The 18,676-nt window shown below is 44.8% G+C and overlaps 1 protein-coding gene and 1 non-coding gene across 5 annotated transcripts; both read left to right on the top strand.

Moving 5' to 3' along the window:
* Window positions 1–508: 508 nt before the first annotated feature.
* Trnar-ccu (transfer RNA arginine (anticodon CCU)) lies at window positions 509–581 on the top strand. The gene has a single exon. It is a non-coding gene; the product is annotated as a tRNA-Arg (tRNA).
* Window positions 582–2,620: 2,039 nt separating this feature from the next.
* Window positions 2,621–16,713, top strand: LOC126985849 (another transcription unit protein-like). 4 transcript variants are annotated; one of them, XR_007739096.1, is made up of 12 exons: window positions 2,621–2,726; window positions 4,568–4,681; window positions 5,219–6,253; window positions 7,342–7,405; window positions 8,336–8,424; window positions 8,533–8,738; window positions 9,119–9,321; window positions 10,110–10,272; window positions 11,871–12,086; window positions 13,696–13,876; window positions 14,727–15,463; window positions 15,515–16,713. XR_007739096.1 is itself a non-coding variant. In XM_050841311.1 (12 exons), exons 1-12 carry the CDS (start codon window positions 2,681–2,683, stop codon window positions 15,242–15,244), a joined length of 2,739 nt encoding a protein of 912 aa, XP_050697268.1. In that variant the 5' UTR covers window positions 2,621–2,680; the 3' UTR covers window positions 15,245–16,713. The 4 variants fall into 4 exon arrangements, 3 of the variants coding, with proteins under 3 accessions (XP_050697268.1, XP_050697267.1, XP_050697266.1); XM_050841311.1 differs by having other exon boundaries at window positions 5,219–5,531; window positions 5,628–6,253; window positions 14,727–16,713; XM_050841310.1 differs by having other exon boundaries at window positions 5,219–5,555; window positions 5,628–6,253; window positions 14,727–16,713.
* Window positions 16,714–18,676: the final 1,963 nt, after the last annotated feature.

Raw genomic sequence — 18,676 nt, 5'->3', positions numbered from 1 at the left:
TTTGGCACACGCGTATTCCCGGAACGTTAAAATTTTATAGGGAATACCTTTCTAGGGTTAAAATGATCCTAGTGGTAGTCTGACCTTTATGTAACCTTGAACATGAAAAACACTCATTACAACCCTCGACTAATCTCCTTTTCAGCATTTAGAAGTATTTGATTTGAGGGGTGGAGCAATGTTGCCAAATTATATCGTACACACCGTATTGGATTTTCGTAGTTTCTGACTGATATCTACAGCAAAATCAAACAAACAAACATCAATAAATAACAGTTTTAACGCTAACTTTCATATTCTTTCGTTATTTGTGTAGGTACGAGATCGTTTGAGGCTTAAAAATGATAAATACAACGTGATACGATAATCTGGCAACGCTGGGGTGGAAGCATCCGACCTAATTCCCTTCATCACAGTCCTACAAACAATATACTAATCAAATACTTAACCACAATACATGGGGCAAAATTATATATATGTAGAGCATCATTCTCACTTCCTACCAGCAGCCCCTGTGGCCTAATGGATAAGGCATTGGCCTCCTAAGCCAGGGATTGGGGGTTCGAGTCCCCCCAGGGGTTAGTGAACATTTTAAAAGTTAATATGTGGTTGTGTAATATGGTCAGTGTATGCATGTGTGTGATATGTAGGTTCTGTATACAGGTTATGTGTGGGGGTGTACGAATGTGTGTGTGTGTACGTTGTATGAGGCGGGGCTACGCGTGCTCATTCTCTCGCTCGCGCACACACACACGGCAGGCAGGCTCGCTCGCTCCCTCTCTTACCTGCGCTTACCTTCACTGTCTGTTTTTTTTTTCGTCTATTTTGTACATTCTTTTCATCACAGCGATTCGTAACACACCTCAACCGTATCTTTAGTTCCCGTGACTAACGTGTGTGGTGCGGAATAACACGAAGAACCAGCAAAAGGAAGGGAAGAAGTGATGGAAGGAAAAGAGAGAAAGAGGAAGGGTGAGGAAGGGAGGAAATGAGAGAGGGAATAACCAGTAAAAGGTCAATAGGGAGGGGAAGAGGAAGAAAATTAAGGGGAAATAAGTGATGTAAGGAAATGGAAAAGAGGAAGGGTAAGGAAGGGATCGAGGTAAAGGATGGAGAGAAGAAGGGAGGGAAAAGAAGGATCGAGAGAGGGAAGGAGAAGGGAACGTATATTGGAGGGAAAAGAGGGTAAGAGGAAGGGTAAAGAGGAGAGAGAAAGGAAGGAAGGAAAGGAAGGGAGGGAAAGAAAAGAGAGTAAATTAAGGTAGGGAAGGTCGAGGGAAAGAAAGGAAAGGGAAAGAAGGAGAGAACAAAGGTAAGGGAGGGAGGAAGGAGGGGAGTACCTATGTATGTATGTATGAAGCTATTATATGTAAGGACAAAGGATCCAGGTGGTACAATAAACGAGGTAACAGCAACAGGTAAAAGGTATACACAGTCACAAAGGTAAGAAGGTAAGAATCAAGGTAAGCAGGTGTAGCCAATCAACAACCTATTTACCTGTGATCCGGGAAAGGTGTGGGAGCATTCAGGTGTTCACTAATTAAGGTAACAGGTAAGTTGACAACACCTGGAACACAGCGATGTTACCTGAAGCTTGAAATGATGCAAGTAATTGTTCACCATCGCAACGGGGCTACTTTCCTGGTCGCCGGAGGGCCAACAAAAAACACGTGTCGGTGGCTTGGAGGCGATGGAGGAGATGGCTTCTTCTTCTTCTGGATTGTCTTACGGAGCTAGTTAGGCTGTGTCTGTCTTGCGGCACCAACGCGGTAAAGGTCAAATATGCAGGAGCGGGGTTTGTTTTGTTGGCCCTCCATAGCTAGGTCGCGGTACCGTAAAATATATCAATTAAAGAACGAGTTTACACAGGCACTATACAGATTGATTGATTGATAGTTTATTGTTGCAGGTAAACAACAAGGGAGAAGGGAGGAACATGCCATCCCAACCCCCAGGCAGGACAGAGTGTGATTATACAAATAAGGCAAATTACAATAAAGAAAAAAAAACATAATACAAAGACAAATCAATAAATGAAATAGTGATTGATTGATAGTTTATTGTTGCACTAGGTAAACAACAAGGGAAAAGGGAGGAAACTAAAATGAAACATGAAACTAAAATGAATTATAATACCATGCAGGAACGATCGCGATTATTAAGTCCAGTAAACCTCAACCTAAGAAAGAATAAACACAGTCACAAAGAAAATAAATAATGACTAAATTAATATCAAATAACACATATAAATCAATAAAATAAAACCAGAAACAAAATATTTAGCCCACACGAATTTCACCCAATGTTACTAAATTGTCGTACTCAAAACATTGCATTTAACGATTTCTGATCTAAAACTGTCACACCCACATGGAAAATGACATAAACTAACACTTAATACAAAAAAAAACATTAATTATAGGTGTTTGTTTATGAGATAGAAGCAAAAATCTAAGTTCTCAAGGGTGATAAGTACATCGCATTTTGCTGCAAGTTGTATATCCCGATTTCTGCCCCAATGCTGTCACACCCACACACAAAACGACACTCAATTAAACATTATCATCAAAACTGTTAATTATGGATGCTTATTTGTGAGTTAGAAGCATAAAACGATGATCCAAAGTAACGTATTGAGGCAAGAGTCATCGCGCATCTGGGAACACGGCCGTAAACAAACATGGCGGTGGGGGAAGCCGAGGACCAGGCCGGGCGGAGGCAAGGCGGTAAGTAGCATTTATGAGTCTGCTGAATATAAGAACATGTGATATTTATTCAGTCTTCCTTATAGCATGAATTAGACCCATTATCCTCCCCACTTCTCTTTATCTTCGCCCCTTCCCACCCATCACGCCTTCCTCATCCCTCCACATTTATCTCGTTTGCTTATTATTATTATTTTTTTATTTTTATTTTTATTGATTCTGGTATTCTAGTGTTTCCCATGCTCCCCTTCTTCCCGCTTTACTGTTTCCCTCCCCGCATTTTTTTCCTCCCCGCATTTTTTTCCTCCCCGTATTTCTTTTCCTCCCCCTATTTTTTTCTCGTGAGTTTTATATATTTGAGTAAACTTGGAGGTCATTTTAATCTTCCTTTAGCGTGAATTAGTGCCATTATTCTCCTCCCTTCTCTGTATTTTCTGCCTTCCTCCCTCCATTTATTTCGTGAGTCTGTTGAGTATGAGTAAATTTGGTTGTCTATTAGGCGTCTTTACAGGATGAATTAGCATCATTATCGTCTTCCCTCCCCTTCACCTTCACCCCGCACCCAAATCACCCACCTAAGCCACACTGTTCCTCCTTCACTCATCTTTCACTTGTTGAGGGCACGGCATCACAGGAAGTGTTGTTTTTCACATGGGATTTTTTGGGATAATATTAAGGAGAGGGTAGCCACCTCGTGCGTTAATACTTACAATATGGATTCTTTTTTGTTCCCTGAATGCAGTGCAGTAACATACGGCTTCCAGAAAATACAAGGGGGGTAGAGGAGGGTAAAGCCCCCAGTTAGGTAGGTTACGTTAGGTTGTTAGGTTAGGTTAGTATAAGTTCACTCGGCACGTAGTGTGAGGAGGCGGAAATGTGCAGCATGGGACGGGACGGGGTGGTGGTGAGGGTGGTCCACTACGCAGCCAGGTGGTAACAGGTGGCAGGCATTGAAAAGTTAATCATTTAGAGATTTCCAGGAGAAAAAAAAAAAAAAAAAAAAAAAAAAACCATCTCCATAATAAACATCATATTTTATCCAGAAATAAGCAGTCAGCATCTCAAAATTAGTAGGCTACCCTCTCGTGAATAATCCCCGTTTTTTGTTAATTAGTGCTGAAATATCCAACCTTTCCTTTATAAACCTGTATCTTTAAAAATATCACAGCAAAGCCTGATTTGTATCCTAACTCATTGCATATCGGCAAGGTGGGCTATGCTGGGTTGGTCCAGGACTCTAGGTGATTACTTTGTAGAATCCCTCCATACCTTTCCTTTGTCTCTGGAATATATATACCAAGGTTTCACATTTATTTTGCTCCTCTAGTTCATGTGTTTTGTCTAGTAGTGATGATAAGCTATTTCAAATAAGGTTTACAGCACAGGCTTCACTGAGGCAGTGCACAGAGCTGGCAGCCAGCATATTACTTGTCTCTAGTGGGAATTCTTCCTTCTAGCATGTATAAGTAAGATAGCCTTTAACAATTTCTACCTCAGTTTTATAGTTACGGGACATGTGTTTCATCCTTCAGGTAAGGTATAACATAACCATGCTAGTGGTATTATGGGATTGGGATGACAAATGGTGATGAAAAAATCTCCCGAGCTAGGCAGCCAAGGCCATGAAGCTCCTCCAGGGCTACAAGAGGGCACGGCCTCTCAATGAGAAGCTACCGTGAACTTGGATTAAACTTGCAACCTTTCGGTCATGGGATGAACACTGTATCCCCGGAGCCACCCGCCCCCAGACAAAATCTTCACAATAATCAATTATTTATCCACTTACTGGCTAGAGAAAAATTTAGTTATTTCACATTGTATTATATTAAAATACTCCATCACCGTCCCCTTCCACCAAACAGACAACGTGCGCGAGGCCAGCCCCGACATGGACTCTGACAGCAGTTCAGGCTCAAGCAGCAGCAGCAGCAGCAGCAGTAGGGCCAGCAGCAGGGCTGGTAGCAGGTCTCCATCAGGTGAGTGGCAAACGACACACACACACACACACACACACACACACACACACACACACACACACACACACACACACACACACACACACACACACACACACAAACACACACAAACACACACACACACACACACACACACACACACACACACACACACGATTGCAGTGTTCATGGTGTTTGTATAGGATGTGGGAGGATCTAGAGGATGTGAACTTAAAGGATACAAAATGATTGATATATTAAGACACACAGCTTCTGCAGTAGATGTATTTATCATTGGAGCAGCCTGGATAAAGAGGTTGTCCAATCCAGGAACTTCAATGAGTTGACCAAGTGTGGGTGAGTGGGTGCTGGGTTTCAGGTGGGATTGTGTCCTGTCTCCACGGGGCTGGGCAACTCAAGGGTGCAAACCCACGGCCACAAATGAAGGCCACCCTGGGAATGAGTGTTCATGAACACTTTCTTGTGTTAGCTGTTTTGAGTAACCAGCCATGGAATGCTGGTACTTTTGAGGTTAACACAGCCCTCTCATCATTCCAGGCCAGCGCTCACCCTCCCCAGCTGGCAGCCATGGCGGCCGTTCTCCAGTGCACAGTCGGGGCAGCGGCTCACCCCCGGGGAGCCCCCAGAGCCGGGGCAGCATGAGCCCCCAGCCCGGCGGAGGCTCTCCACAGGGCCAGCCCTACAGCCCGGGCAGCAGGAGCAGGAGTGGCTCCAGGGGCAGCAGGAGCCCCAGCAGGTCCATCACGCCAGAGGGCAGCAGGACAGGCACGGGCACTCCCCTCAGAAGCAGGTCCCCCTCCCCTGGCTACCAGGCCAGTAGCATGACCCCTGGTGGCAGGGAGGGCAGCAGGTCACCCATGAGGGAGGGAAGCAGGTCGCCCATGAGGGAGGGTAGCAGGTCGCCCATGAGGGAGGGTAGCAGGTCACCCATGAGGGAGGGAAGCAGGTCACCCATGAGGGAAGGAAGCAGGTCGCCCATGAGGGAGGGCAGCAGGTCACCCATGAGAGGGGGCAGCAGGTCTCCCATGAGGGAGGGAAGCAGGTCACCGGCCAGGGAGGTCAGCAGGTCACCAGTCAGGGAGCAGAGCCGCTCCCCTGCCAGGTCACGCAGCGGCAGCAGGTCGCCACCACGCTCCCGCTCACCCAGCAGGTCACCCGTCAGGTCAAGGACCCACAGCAGGTCTCCAGCCAGGTCAAGAAGTGGCAGCAGGTCACCAGTCAGGTCCAGGACTGGGAGTAGGTCACCTGTACGGTCAAGGACCGGCAGCAGGTCACCCGTCAGGTCGAGAACTGGCAGCAGATCGCCTATGCGTTCAAGGACAGGAAGCAGGTCGCCAATCGGGTCAAAGACTGGCAGCCCCTCACCACCTAGGTCACGAGCCGCCAGCAGGTCACCGGCCAGGTCCAGGACAGGCAGCAGGTCACCCGTGCGGTCGAGGGGCAGCAGGAGCCCCACCAAGTCCCGAAGCGGCAGCAGGTCGCCCAGCAGGAAGTCCCCGGCGGGCAGCAGGAAGTCTGGGTCACGCTCACGCTCAAGGTCACCGGCAGGCAGCGACGCCGAGGCCAAGAAAGGTACTCTCCTCCCACCTCTCACTCTTCTGTTTATGCATTTTTTTCTCTCATTTGTCCTTATCCTCTGTCTTTTTGTCTGTCCTTTCATCTTTCTTCTCCCATTTGTCCCTATCATCTGTCTTTTTGTCTATCCTTTTCTCTTCCCCTTTTTCCTTTCTCTCTCCCTCTTCTTTCTGTCCCATGTGTCCTTATCCTTTGTCTTTTTGTCTCTCTCCTCTTTCCCTTTCACCTCCCACATATTCCTATTGTCTGTCTGTTTGTCTGTCCCTCTTCCTCTTTTCCCTTTTTCTCTTCCCCTGTGCTCTCCCATTTGTCCCTATCCTGTCTTTTTGTCTGTCCTTTTCTCTTCCTCTTCCTCTTCTCTCCCATTTGTCCATAGGTTAATTTCACTGCCATTCTCTCACTCGATTTCTCCTTTCCTCTTCCTCTTCCTCCACCCTTCCCTCCTCTTCTTTCCCTTCTTCCTGTAAATGCATCTCTTCATCCTGCAACCATACTATTGTGTCATGCTATATAAGGGCCACTGAGGTCTGAGAAGGAGTTGTAGACCCATATTCTTAGGGGGGGCTTCGTGGTGCAGTGGTTAGCACACTCAGCTCACAACCGAGAGAGCCTGGGTTTGATTCTCGGGCGGAGTGGAAAAATTTGGGCAGCTTTTCCGATACCCTATGCCCCTGTCCACCCAGCAGTGAATGGGTATCAGGTATTAATCGGGGGTTGTGTCCTGTCTCCTGGGATCTGTTTCCTTCTCCTATAATTCCTTCCCATTCTGTCTCTCTCCGGCATATGACCACAGATGTTGCGCCGCCTAAACAAAACTTTCCAACTTTCTTTCCCATATTCTTAGACACTTTTGGCTCATAACAAAAATTTCTAAAGGCCACAAAGGAGATTAGTCAGGTTCTCATGAGTGCTTTTCATGTTCAAGGTGCAGAAGCCTTGTCAAACTATCACTAGGCTCATGAAACTACCCATGGAAGTATTAACACAACCCATAAGAAAGTCTTACCAAATGTGTGTAGGTCCCTGAATGTTTGAAAATATGGGACGAGTTATTCATTCACTTGTTCTTTCTTATTTTTCCACAGACATGGTGAACGGGGAGGACAGAAAGGCCTTAACAGATGATGACAGCGATGTAGAGATTGGCAGGTGAGAACGCGGACTAATCATCCTTACGGTACACTGTCATTTATATTCTTGATTTGATTGTTAATATGAGAGGAACGCATCCTGAGACGAGCACTAAACTTTGAGGTAGAGGGCAGAAGACCACCAGGAAGGCCAAGGAAGATGTGGAGAAGGGTGGTGGAGGAAGATATGAGGAGGCTGAACATCAAGGAAGAAATGGCTATGGACCGGCAACAGTGGAGGAGGCTCATATCCCGTCCAACCCCACCAAAGGGAATAAATGGACGTTAAACGATGATAATGATGATGGTGATGATGTTGATGTTAGGGGAGAGAGTATATGATTGTCAAGAGTGGGAGAGACTCATAGCCTGTCCAACCCCAAAAGGGAAAATAAGGATGTCAAATGAGAAGAGATTGTGGTGTCATGTGATGTCTCGGAGGGTAGCAGTGATGTGCTTAATGGTGACCTTCATGTTTCTAAATGACGATGGTGGTTTGAAGTGGTGATGTGCATGTACAACTTTAACAAACACACACTACACCAACAGAAGGACATTTTGTATTTATTTATGTATGTCAGATTTTGCAACAAACTTATCATGGTCAAGTTTAAGGGTGGCTTACTTTGATGGTACTTCTCTGGGACTTAGATCATAGTTTTGCAGGATCAAGTGCCATGTAAGATAGCATTCAAATAAGTATATCCAAGGTAGTTACATCTAAACAAACATTCCTACATACATCTATATATTCATAAACAAACATTCACACAGAAATACATGCATTCATACACACATATATAGTTTCATTGACACACCACAACCTTAAAAAATACATGAGGTAGCTATCCCCCAAAAATGAATATAAGGAAAAAAAAGGGTGCCTAAAAAAATAGATACAAATAATTTCAAAATCCAGAAATCTGAACTAAAATCTCTCCCCCTCCAGGAAGCGTAACCGTGCCGTGATGAGCGACGACTCAGACGACGAGCCGCGGAAGAGGGCCAAGTCAGACGACGATGACGAGGACATGAACGGTGAGCAACGATTCTTTGACCTATTTATTTTCCCATTCCTCTACCCACTGTCACCTTCCCCCATTCCCACCCTGTTTCCTGCATTTATTCCTGACCCCATTCCAACAGTCGGGGCGGCAGACCTCTTCGGAGATGCAGACGACATCAGTGAGGATGAGGATGAGGCGGCCAAGGCTAAGGAGCGGAGGTCAAGATCACGCTCCAGGTCAAGGTCACCGAGGTCCAGATCAAGGTCGCCAAGGTCCAGATCAAGGTCACCCAGGTCACGTTCAAGGTCACGATCACGCTCTGGGTCACCCAAGCCAACGCAGGAGGTGAGGAGGGCGGAGGGAGAAAGGGGAGGAAGGCGGGTGAGGGGGGGGGGGAGTGATATAGGAAAGAAAGGGGGGGTTAAGAGAAGTTGGAGATAGGGGAGGAGGAGGAAAGAGAAGGAAGAGAGGGGGGAAGGAGAGGAGAGGAAGGAGAGAGGGGGAAGGAAAGGAAGAAGATATGGTTCAGCAGAGGAAGAATAGAGGGGGAAAAGGGGAAGGAGAGGGGGTGAGAGATGAGAAGAAGAAAAGAGGGGAAAGAGTTCATTACAGTGAGAGTTAAAGGTCCTCTTCCCTTGTTATTGGAGAACACACTTTTCCTTTACCCTTCATTCCTACCACCACCATCACCACTTCTTTTTCTCTGCTTCTGCTACGCCCTAAAGGAGGAGGACAAGGAGGACGAGGGGCCACCGCAGGAGACCCGCATCGAGGCCGAGATCCCCAAGATTAACACAGACTTGGGCCGGGACATCCACTTCATCAAGCTGCCGAACTTCCTCTCCATTGAGACGCGACCCTTCGATGCCGAGAACTATGAGGACGAGATTGACGACGAGGAGACGCTTGACGAGGAGGGCAGGGCAAGGTGAGTGGGAGGGAGTAGGAGGAGGAGAACTAAGGAGCAGAGAGTAGTTAGATGAAGATAAAAAGGTGTAGAGGAAGGAAAAATAAAGAAAGGAGAGGGAGAGTTGGGAGATAAGGAGACAGGCAAGAGCATCAGGTGGCAGAGGAGGGAGCAGAGATTGGGGCAGGAGAGACAGAGAGCAGCAGGATTGGAGAGAAAAGGAGCAAGCAAGTCCAGTAGGAAAGGTAAAGAACAGTCAAACCATAGAGAGAGGAGCCAGAGAATAGAACAGGAAAGACAGAAATGAGGGAGAAGAGGGAGCAGAGATTGGGGTAGGAGAGACAGAAAGCAGCAGGATTGGAGAGAAAAGGAGCAAGCAAGTCCAGTAGAAAAGGTAAAGAACAGTCAAACCATAGAGAGAGGAGCCGGAGAATAGAACAGGAGAGAGAGACATGAGTAAGACTAAAGAGCAAAAAAGAGCACACTTAGTAGAGGATGAGGGGCAGAGTATAGAGGGAAAAGGAGAGGGTAGAGGAAGAGGAAAGGCCAGGAAATGTAGGGTAATAGAGAATGGGAAAAGTAGAGAGAGAGGGGAAGATGATGCTATGAATGAGATGATAACAATTGGAGCAGCAAGTAGTTGGCTTTTTTTATTATGATCATTGTTTCCTTTTTTTGTGCCCTTGAGCTGTCTCCTTTGTTGCTAAAAAAAAATAAAATAAAAAAAAAAAACAAAATAGACATGTGAAATACCCATAAAACCGGAAAGGTCATCCACATCACCACCATCCCCCCCCCCCCCCCCCCAGACTCAAGCTGAAGGTGGAGAACACAATGCGGTGGAGGACGGTGTTTGACAAGGAGGGCGACGCGGTGAAGGAGAGCAACGCCAAGCTGGTCAGGTGGTCGGACGGAACCTTCTCCCTCCACCTCGGCTCGGAGATATTCGACGTGTACCAACAGCCCCTACAGGTAAGGTTAGGGCACCGTTGCAAGGTTATCGTACTCAGAGCATAGTATTTATCGGTTTCTAACGCATAACTATTTCCAAGAGACATCAGTATCTAACTCTTTTAACGATAACCATAAATGGGTTTCGTCATTGGGGCCCAGAAGACAGTGTGGGGGTAGGAAGTCGGGATACATAAGCTGCTGAGTACGACAGTCTGGCAACGTTGGGTTAGGGAGGGTTGGAAGGGTTTTAGGGTCGTATTAAAAGACATTTCGCCGACTAAGAACACATATTTGACAAGGCTTTCATAGGAGTTGTGGGCATTTCCAGAGGTAGTTTTATGACCCTGGTGGTAGTTTGACCCTTCTTCTGTACCCTGAGCCTAAAAAAACACTCATTAGAACCTTATTGATCCCCCCTTTGACCATTAGAAACAGCTGATGTGAGAAGCGAATGTGTCTTGTAATACCAGCCTGAGTCTCCTCCAAACATCAGCTTTTTACTTTTCCCTCTTTCACACATCATCTTACTCTCTACTTTTCCTATACTCCTCTACTCTCTCCTTTTCCCTCTATACTGTTCCCCTCCTCCTCTACTATGTGTGCTCTTTTTTGCTCTATAGTTCTACTCATTTCTGTCTCTCCTGTTCTCTGGCTCCTCTCTCTATGGTTCTACTGGTCTTTGCCTTTCCTGCTGTACTTGCTCGCTCCTTCTCTGTCTAATCCTACTGCCCTCTGTCTCTCCTACCCCAATCTCTGCCTTATTTGTGTCTCTCCTGTTCTATTCTCTGGCTCCTCTCTATGGTTCTACTGCCTTTCCTGCTGTATTTGCTCGCTTCTTCTCTAATCCTAGTGCTCTCTGTCTCTCCTACCCCAATCTCTGCCTCCTGCTCCTCTTGTCTGTCTCCTTATCTCTCAACTCTCCCTCTCCTTTCTTTATTTTTTCCTTCCCTCTCATCTTTTTAGCCTCATCTTAATACTCTCTGCTCCTTAGTTCTTATTTGTCAAGTCTAAACTAGCACTCCAGGTAAGGTTAGTGATTAAACACCAGTCTCCACACCTGTACCTGTTCACCTTTTTTTCCCGTCTTCTATAATCTTACAAACATTCATGCCAGGGAGAACACAGATTTTCCCGAGGTGGTTTTTCTTCTTTTCCTTCTTCTCCGTCCATAAAAAGGGCAACCAAAAACACATCCTTCTTCTATGCCCATAAAAAGGGCAACCAAAAACACATCCTTCTTCTACGTCCATAAAAAGGGCAACCAAAAACACATCCTTCTTCTACGTCCATAAAAAGGTCAACCAAAAACACATCCTTCTTCTACATCCATAAAAAGGTCAACCAAAAACACATCCTTCTTCTACGTCCATAAAAAGGTCAACCAAAAACACATCCTTCTTCTACGTCCATAAAAAGGGCAACCAAAACAACCACACAGTATCCTTCTAGACAAAATTAATCCACCTAACCTGCCCTCAACTCAACCCAACTTTACCTTAACCTAACCTGCCCTCACCCACTCATCCACACAGGGCAACTAAAATCACCACAATATCCACCCAACATTCATCCATGCTCACCCTCCGTCACCCACTCATCCACTCTCCTCCACACAGGGCGACCACAACCATCTGTTCATCCGCCAAGGCACGGGTCTGCAGGGCCAGGCAGTGTTCCGCACCAAGCTCACCTTCCGCCCACACTCCACCGACTCCTCCACCCATCGCAAAATGACCCTTTCCCTCGCCGACCGCTCGCAGAAGACCAGCGCTGTGAAGGTGCTGTCCAATGTGACCCGAGACCCGGAGAGCAGCAGGGCGGAGAGCATCAGGGTAAGCAGGAGCAGCAGGAGGAGGAGGAGGAGGAGGAGTAACAGAGTGAATGAATAAGTGAGAAAGGGGGAAAGGAGGAGAGCAGGAGAAGCAGAAACAGATGTGGGAAAGTAAAGGAAAGGAGGACAAGCAGAAATTAATATGGGAGAAACAAAGACAAAAGGAGAAACAGAAGGAAAAGTATTAGAGTGAATGGGTGTGAGAGGAAGGAAAGAAGAAGGAGAAATAAATAAAAGGAGTACAGTCACCTCTTGATTAATGCAAGGGTTATGTTCTTGGAGATGTTGTGTTATTTAAAATCGCGTTTTTTAAACATAATTACCCCAAAAGAAACAATAGTAATAGGGTGGGTGCGCGCGACATCATCGATTAAACGCGCGTTAAATAGAAAATATTGCATTAGTTAATCATATCTCCTTAAATATAAACTCGTGTTAAATAAAAACGTGTTGCTTAAACTCGTGTTAATCAAGAGGTGACTGTTCTGTGATAAATAGATAAATGGGTGTTGAATAGGGAGGGAAAGGAGGAAGAGAATCAGGGAAACATAGCAGGGTAGATCAGTGTACAGGGTTTGGAGAAGACGAAAGGGGAAGGAAAGATAATGTGAAAAGGTGGAGGAGTAGAAGAAAGAGCGGGTGGAGGAAAAAAGAATGAGTGATACAAGAGGAAGAGGAAAAATAACAGCCTAAGAGGAAAAAGATAGATATTGTTATTATAAAATTCTACTGTAACTTTCTCCTCCACTTCTTACTGCATCCCTTCCACCTTGTCTTCCATCCACTGTCCATTGCTCTCTCCCTCTCCACCACTAACCCTATCCCTCTCCACTTCCTATCACCCACTGTACATCTCTCTCTCTCCCTCTCCACCACTAACCCTATCCCTCTCCACTTCCTATCACCCACTGTACATCTCTCTCTCTCCCTCTCCACCACTAACCCAATCCCTCTCCACCTTACCATCACCCACTGTCCATCTCTCTCTCTCCCTCTCCACCACTAACCCTATCCCTCTCCACTTCCTATCACCCAATGTCCATCCCTCTCTCCCTCTCCACCACTAACCCAATCCCTCTCCACCTTACCATCACCCACTGTACATCTCTCTCTCTCCCTCTCCACACTTCCTATCACCCATTGTCCATTCCTCTTTCCTTTTCCACCACTTACTCTTATCCCTCTCCACCTATCCTCCACCCAATATCCATCTCGCTTGCCCTCTCCACCTTCCCATCACCCATTGTCCATCCCTCTCTCCCTCTCCACCTGTCCTCCTCCCATCATCCATCTCACTTGCCCTCCACACCTCACTCATCCCTTCCTACCATTCACTGTCCATCCTTCTCCTCCTGTCCTCCAATCACTGTTTATTCCTCTCTCTGCCCCTCCTAATCCCTAATGCCCATATATTTTCTACCACCCTCCCACTGTAACTAACCCTTCCCCCTCCCCACCTGTCCGTCCTGCTAACTCCCCTTCCACCACTCATGCCCATCCCCCCTTCTTTCCACAATCCACAATAACTATCATCTCTTTCCACCACTCTCCCTCACCTCCCTGTCACCCACTACCCACTCTCACTATGTCCGCCCCCCATCCACCTTCAGAGGGACGAGGACCGGCTGAAGGCGTGCATGAGGCGAGAGAGCAAGCAGCGGCGGGTGAAGGAGAAGGCATCCAGCCGGGGGCTCTCCGCCGGCTACCTGGAGCCCGATAACTATGATGATGATGAGGAGGGCGGCATCTCCATCGCAGCCATCAAGAATAAGTTCAAGAAGCAGAAGAATGGTGAGGCATTGGTGGTGGTTTGTGGGTCTGTGTTTGTGTGTTTGTGTTTTTCCAGCTATTCTATTATGGTTATTTGCTCTGTGAGGTAGGGGGGCTTCGTGGTGCAGTGCTTAGCACACTTGGCTCACAACCGTGAGAGCCCGGGTTCAATTCCTGGGCGGAGTGGAAAAATTTGGGTGGCTTTTCCAATACCCTACGCCCCTGTCCACCCAGCAGTGAATGGGTACCAGGTATTAATCAGGGGTCGTGTCCCTTCTCCTATAATTCCTTCCCCTTCTGTCTCTCTCCGGCATATGACCACAGATGTTGCGCCAACTTAACGAAACTTTACTTTCTGTGAGGTAGGAATATGAATGTTGCTATTGGTATTTTTTCACTGAAAGTGTTAAATTTACTAGTGTTTTTTTTTACAAATGGCCTATAGTTCCAGTAGGTTTTCATGATGGTGTCTGGTTAGTAGCACTGGCAAGTGCTCTGTAGTGGTGCCATATTGCTGGGCTCATGCTGCCACCTGGAACTCATCTATGCTTCTCTCTCGGGAGTTTATCTTGAGTCCAGGTTGATGGGTGGTCATCAGGACAGCATGTGAGTGGTCTTAGCCCACTTGGCAGTGGCTGAAAATTGTCAGCTTGTCCTGGAGGACCCACGTCCTCCAGGACACTGCAGTGCAGGCTGACCATGCAGCAACTGCCTCTGCTATCTTACTATTACTGCTGCTAATATTAATTTTTTGGGGGGGGCGGGGGGGAAGGATCGTTTTGTTTATTAAGTTAATTTAGGGCAAGAAACAGCACTCCTCTACAGTGCTACACCCTCCCAACCCTTACTCACCCCACACTTTTCCCCACAGAACGTGCTCCAATCTACTCATCGGACGAAGAATCTGACATTGAGACAGACAAGGCCAAGCGACTGGAGCGTGCCAAGAACAACATCAAGGACTCCGAGGAAGAGGACACGGGGAGCGGCACCGAGACTGAGGAGGACGAGGAGGAGGAGGAGGACGAGGACGAGGAGAGTGGGAGCGAGGGGCGGAAGAGCAGGAGCAAGAGTAGGAGCAAGAGCAGGAGCAAGAGTAGGAGCAAAAGCAGGAGTAAGAGCAGGAGCAAGAGTAGGAGTAAAAGCAGGAGTAGGAGTAGGAGCAAGAGTGGTAGTCGCAGTCGCAGCAGGAGTGCCAGCAGGAGCAGGAGCCGTAGCAAGAGTGGCAGCAGGAGCCGGAGTAGCAGTAAGAGTGCCAGTAGGAGTAGAAGCAGGAGCAGGAGCAGGAGTGGCAGCAGGAGTGGTGGTGGTGGTGGTGGTGGTGGGAGTGGGAGTGAAAGTGAGGGAGGAGGAGGAGGAAAGTCTGGCTCTGGTTCTGATAGTGAGTGAGAAAGGGAGTGAGGAATATGAGTAAAGTAAGGAGGGTGAGGGAGGGAGTAACATGAGTGATAGTGAGTGAAAAAGTAGAGACCGATGAGGAATGAGAATGGTGAGTGTAGTGAGGGAGTAAGGAAGATGAGGGAGGGAGAAACATGAGTGATAGTGAGTATGGAAGCAGATGAGAAATGAGGAAGGGAAGTGAGTGAGAAATGAGTAATGGTGTGAAAGGTGATGCAGGAAATGAGAAATGAGGAAGGGAAGTGAGTGATGGTGTGAAAGGTGACGCAGGAAATGAGAAATGTGAAAATGAAAATAAAAAGTGTGTAGAATAATTGTGTTTGAGTAACTGTAATATAAATATGGAACAAGAAATTGGAGAAACGAGGACATTTGAAAACGTGTGAAGGCAAGGAAAGTGAGGCAGGAAATTAGATTCTTATAAATGAGTACGATGAGGTTGGAATATGAGTGTGATGATGAGAAAGCTAAATGAATGAGAAGGAGGAAGTAGAAAAAGTGAGAGAGGACTGGAATATATACAACCCCAGTGATGAAGAGGAGGAGGAGAATAAATAAAATATGTAAAAAAAAGTATATAGTGTGAATGATGATAATGTTAAGAAAAATAAATATGTAAGAAAATATAGTATGAATGAGGGCAGACTTGAGGAAAATATAACAGTGAAGAAAAAGAAAGAAAAACATGATCAGGTGAAAAATAAGACTTGGCAAGGACACATGAGGATACAAGATGAGATACACTAAGAGAGAGAGAGAGAGAGAGAGAGAGAGAGAGAGATGGCAGGAAGAAAGGAAAAAGAGGAAAGAGAAAAAGAAAAGATGGAAAAAAATAAATGCAGTGAAAGAAACTCAGCATACATAAAATAAAGTTGATGCAAGAAAAGAAAAAGTTAATATAAGCGAAAAAAATATGAGAAAATTAAAAAAAGACGATAATGGTAGAAAATTAAGCATAAGAAAATAAAGTTAATGGAAGAAAAGAATAAAAAAGTGATGATAATTGTAGAGAAAGTGATGAAAATGAAAGAAAGAAAAAATGGAAGTAGAGGAAAAGTGATGAAGGTGAAAGAAAATATGGAAGTCGAGAAAAGTGATGATAATTGCCGAGAAATTGATGATAATTGCAGGAAAAGTGATGAAAGTGAAAAAGAATTAATGGGAGTGAAGAAAAAGTGATGATAATTGCAGAGAAAGTGATGAAAGTGAAAGTAGAATTAAGTAGGAAATTCTAAGGGGATAGATTATACATATTTTTGTCTTCTCTCCCATCTCCCTACTGTTTGTTTTTTTTCCCTTGAAGTTTTTAGATCATAATTAAATAGTGCTGAATTTGTATAAAACTCATATGACACTACAGTTAATTTCTCATATTTGCTGTATTAAATAATTGTAGGGTCATTGTTTTGTATGATCTGCCTGTATTTAGTGACCTGCAGAATAAAACAATGTATTTTTAAGTTTTTATTATTCCTCATCTCTCTCTCTCTCTCTCTCCATTTTTCTTTTTTCCTCTTTATTCTTTTTCTTTTTTCCACTTTCCTGTTTTCTCTTCTCTCATTTCTCTTTCCTCTCCTTTCTTATTCCTCTTCCTCCTTTTCCTTTCTCTTTGTTCTCTCATTTTCCTCTCTCTCTCTCTCTTATTCTTTTCCACTCTCTTGTTTTTTCTTTTCCTCTCATTTCTTTCCTCTTCCTTTCTTCTCTTTTCTTTCTTATTCCTTTTCCTTTCTCCGTTCTCTTTCCTCTCTTCTTTTTTCATTTTCCTCTCTTCTTCCCCCCATCTCTATCTCTCTCTCTCTCTCTCTCTCTCTCTCTCTCAGGTGATGGCAGTGCTCAATATAGTATCTGACTCTCCCTTCATACCTGTTCCTTACCTGCCTGCCAGCCTGTGTACCTGTCTGGGGTTGAGGCTGGTGATTAATTAGTGTTTGCGGGAGTAATATAATAGGTGACTGTGTGCGTGTGTGTGTGTGTGTGAGAGTGACTTAATTATTGTTGAGGTACTGGGATCTATTTTCTAAGGTCAGTTACTTTATTTTTCTCATTTGTTTGTTTTAAAGTTAATTCCTTATTTTTTTGTGGTCTTTTCTGTTTATTCTTTTCTCTGTTCTTTGTCTGTTTTTTTCTGTCTTTTCTTTATCATTTTTTCAGTCCTTTGTCTATTCTTTTCTTATGGTCAATTACTTTTTTTGTTGTTTTCATGTAATTTTTCTCTTTTGTCTTTGTTTTTTTTCTCTATCTTTTCTTTATCCTTTTTTTCAGTCCTTGGTCTATTTTTTTTTATCTTTGGTCAGTTACTTTTTTTTCCCTTAATGTATTTTTTTCCATTCTTTGTCTTTGGTTTTTCTCTGTCTTTTCTGTATTTTTTCTCAGGGCTTTGTCTTTAAAGTCTTTCCTCTGTCTTTTCTGTCTGTATATTTATTTCCTTGTCTTTTCACTGTCTTCACTGTCTGTTCCTTACTTTTTCTCTCGAGGTCAGAATTTTTTTTTCTGATTATTAGTTTCAACTCTTCTGTTTTGGGGTCAAATCTTTATTTTTTTTTGTTTTCACTATTTTTGTTCTTATTTTTTTTCTTTTTACCCTCATTTTCTTGGGGTCTTGGAGTATTTTTTTTTGTTTTCTTTGTTTTGGGGTCAGTTTCTTATTTTTCTGTTCTCAATGCAAGTTAATTATTAGTCTTCTCTTCTCCAGTTCCTTACTTTCTCTTTCTCAAGTGAGTTTATTATTTTTTCTTTGTCTTAAGGTCGATCAGTTCCTCGTTATTTTCTTCCATTTTTTGTATAAATTCCTCAAGCTTACTTAACACTGTTTTTATATAATATTTACGTCCACATCAAAATCGGAAACTCGAGGCACGGGACAGAGAAGAATGGAAATGCTTGGAAACAACCCAGGTGTGTTCTGCAGTGGCATGATTGAAGCTAATGATGATGATGATGATGATGGTTTCTCTCTTTTTATCGGCTCATTAGTCCAATATAATGATTAATTGATAGTTGATTGATTGATTGAAAGTTTATTGTTGCAGGTAAACAACAAGGGAGAAGGGAGGAACATGCCATCCCAACCCCCAGGCAGGACAGTGTGATTATACAACTATTAATACATGTGTGGGTAGCACCATGAAACTAAAGATACAATGGTAGGAAGGAAAGCACAACAAGGGAGGGGGCGGTACCTCCCCCTGGACAATAAGACAATAAAATGTGTATTGTTGCAAGTAAACAACAGAGGAGAAGGGAGGAACATGCCATCCTAACCCCCAGGCCGTACAGAGTGTGATGGTACAACTATACATTGGGAGGTTGTACGACGAAACGAAAGACACAATGGTAGTTTAAAAAAATGCCTGAACCAAGCGTTAGGTTTTCTACAATGAACCAAAGACTGAAAAAAACATCACGTATAAGGTTGGGGAGTTA

This window comes from Eriocheir sinensis, chromosome 60, assembly GCF_024679095.1.
Source record: "Eriocheir sinensis breed Jianghai 21 chromosome 60, ASM2467909v1, whole genome shotgun sequence".
NCBI lineage: Eukaryota > Metazoa > Arthropoda > Malacostraca > Decapoda > Varunidae > Eriocheir > Eriocheir sinensis.
Note: the sequence above shows the minus strand (reverse complement) of the source record. Positions and strands in the feature narration are given on the sequence as shown.

What these genes read in the sequence shown, in the direction of transcription:
- LOC126985849 (XM_050841309.1), top strand. Translation starts at nt 2,681, where the DNA reads ATGGCGGTGGGGGAAGCCGAGGACCAGGCCGGGCGGAGGCAAGGCG. An exon ending in TGGTAGCAGGTCTCCATCAG is followed by an intron (nt 4,682 to 5,218) that starts GTGAGTGGCAAA and finishes TCATCATTCCAG; the next exon opens with GCCAGCGCTCACCCTCCCCA. An exon ending in TGTACCAACAGCCCCTACAG is followed by an intron (nt 10,273 to 11,870) that starts GTAAGGTTAGGG and finishes TCCTCCACACAG; the next exon opens with GGCGACCACAACCATCTGTT.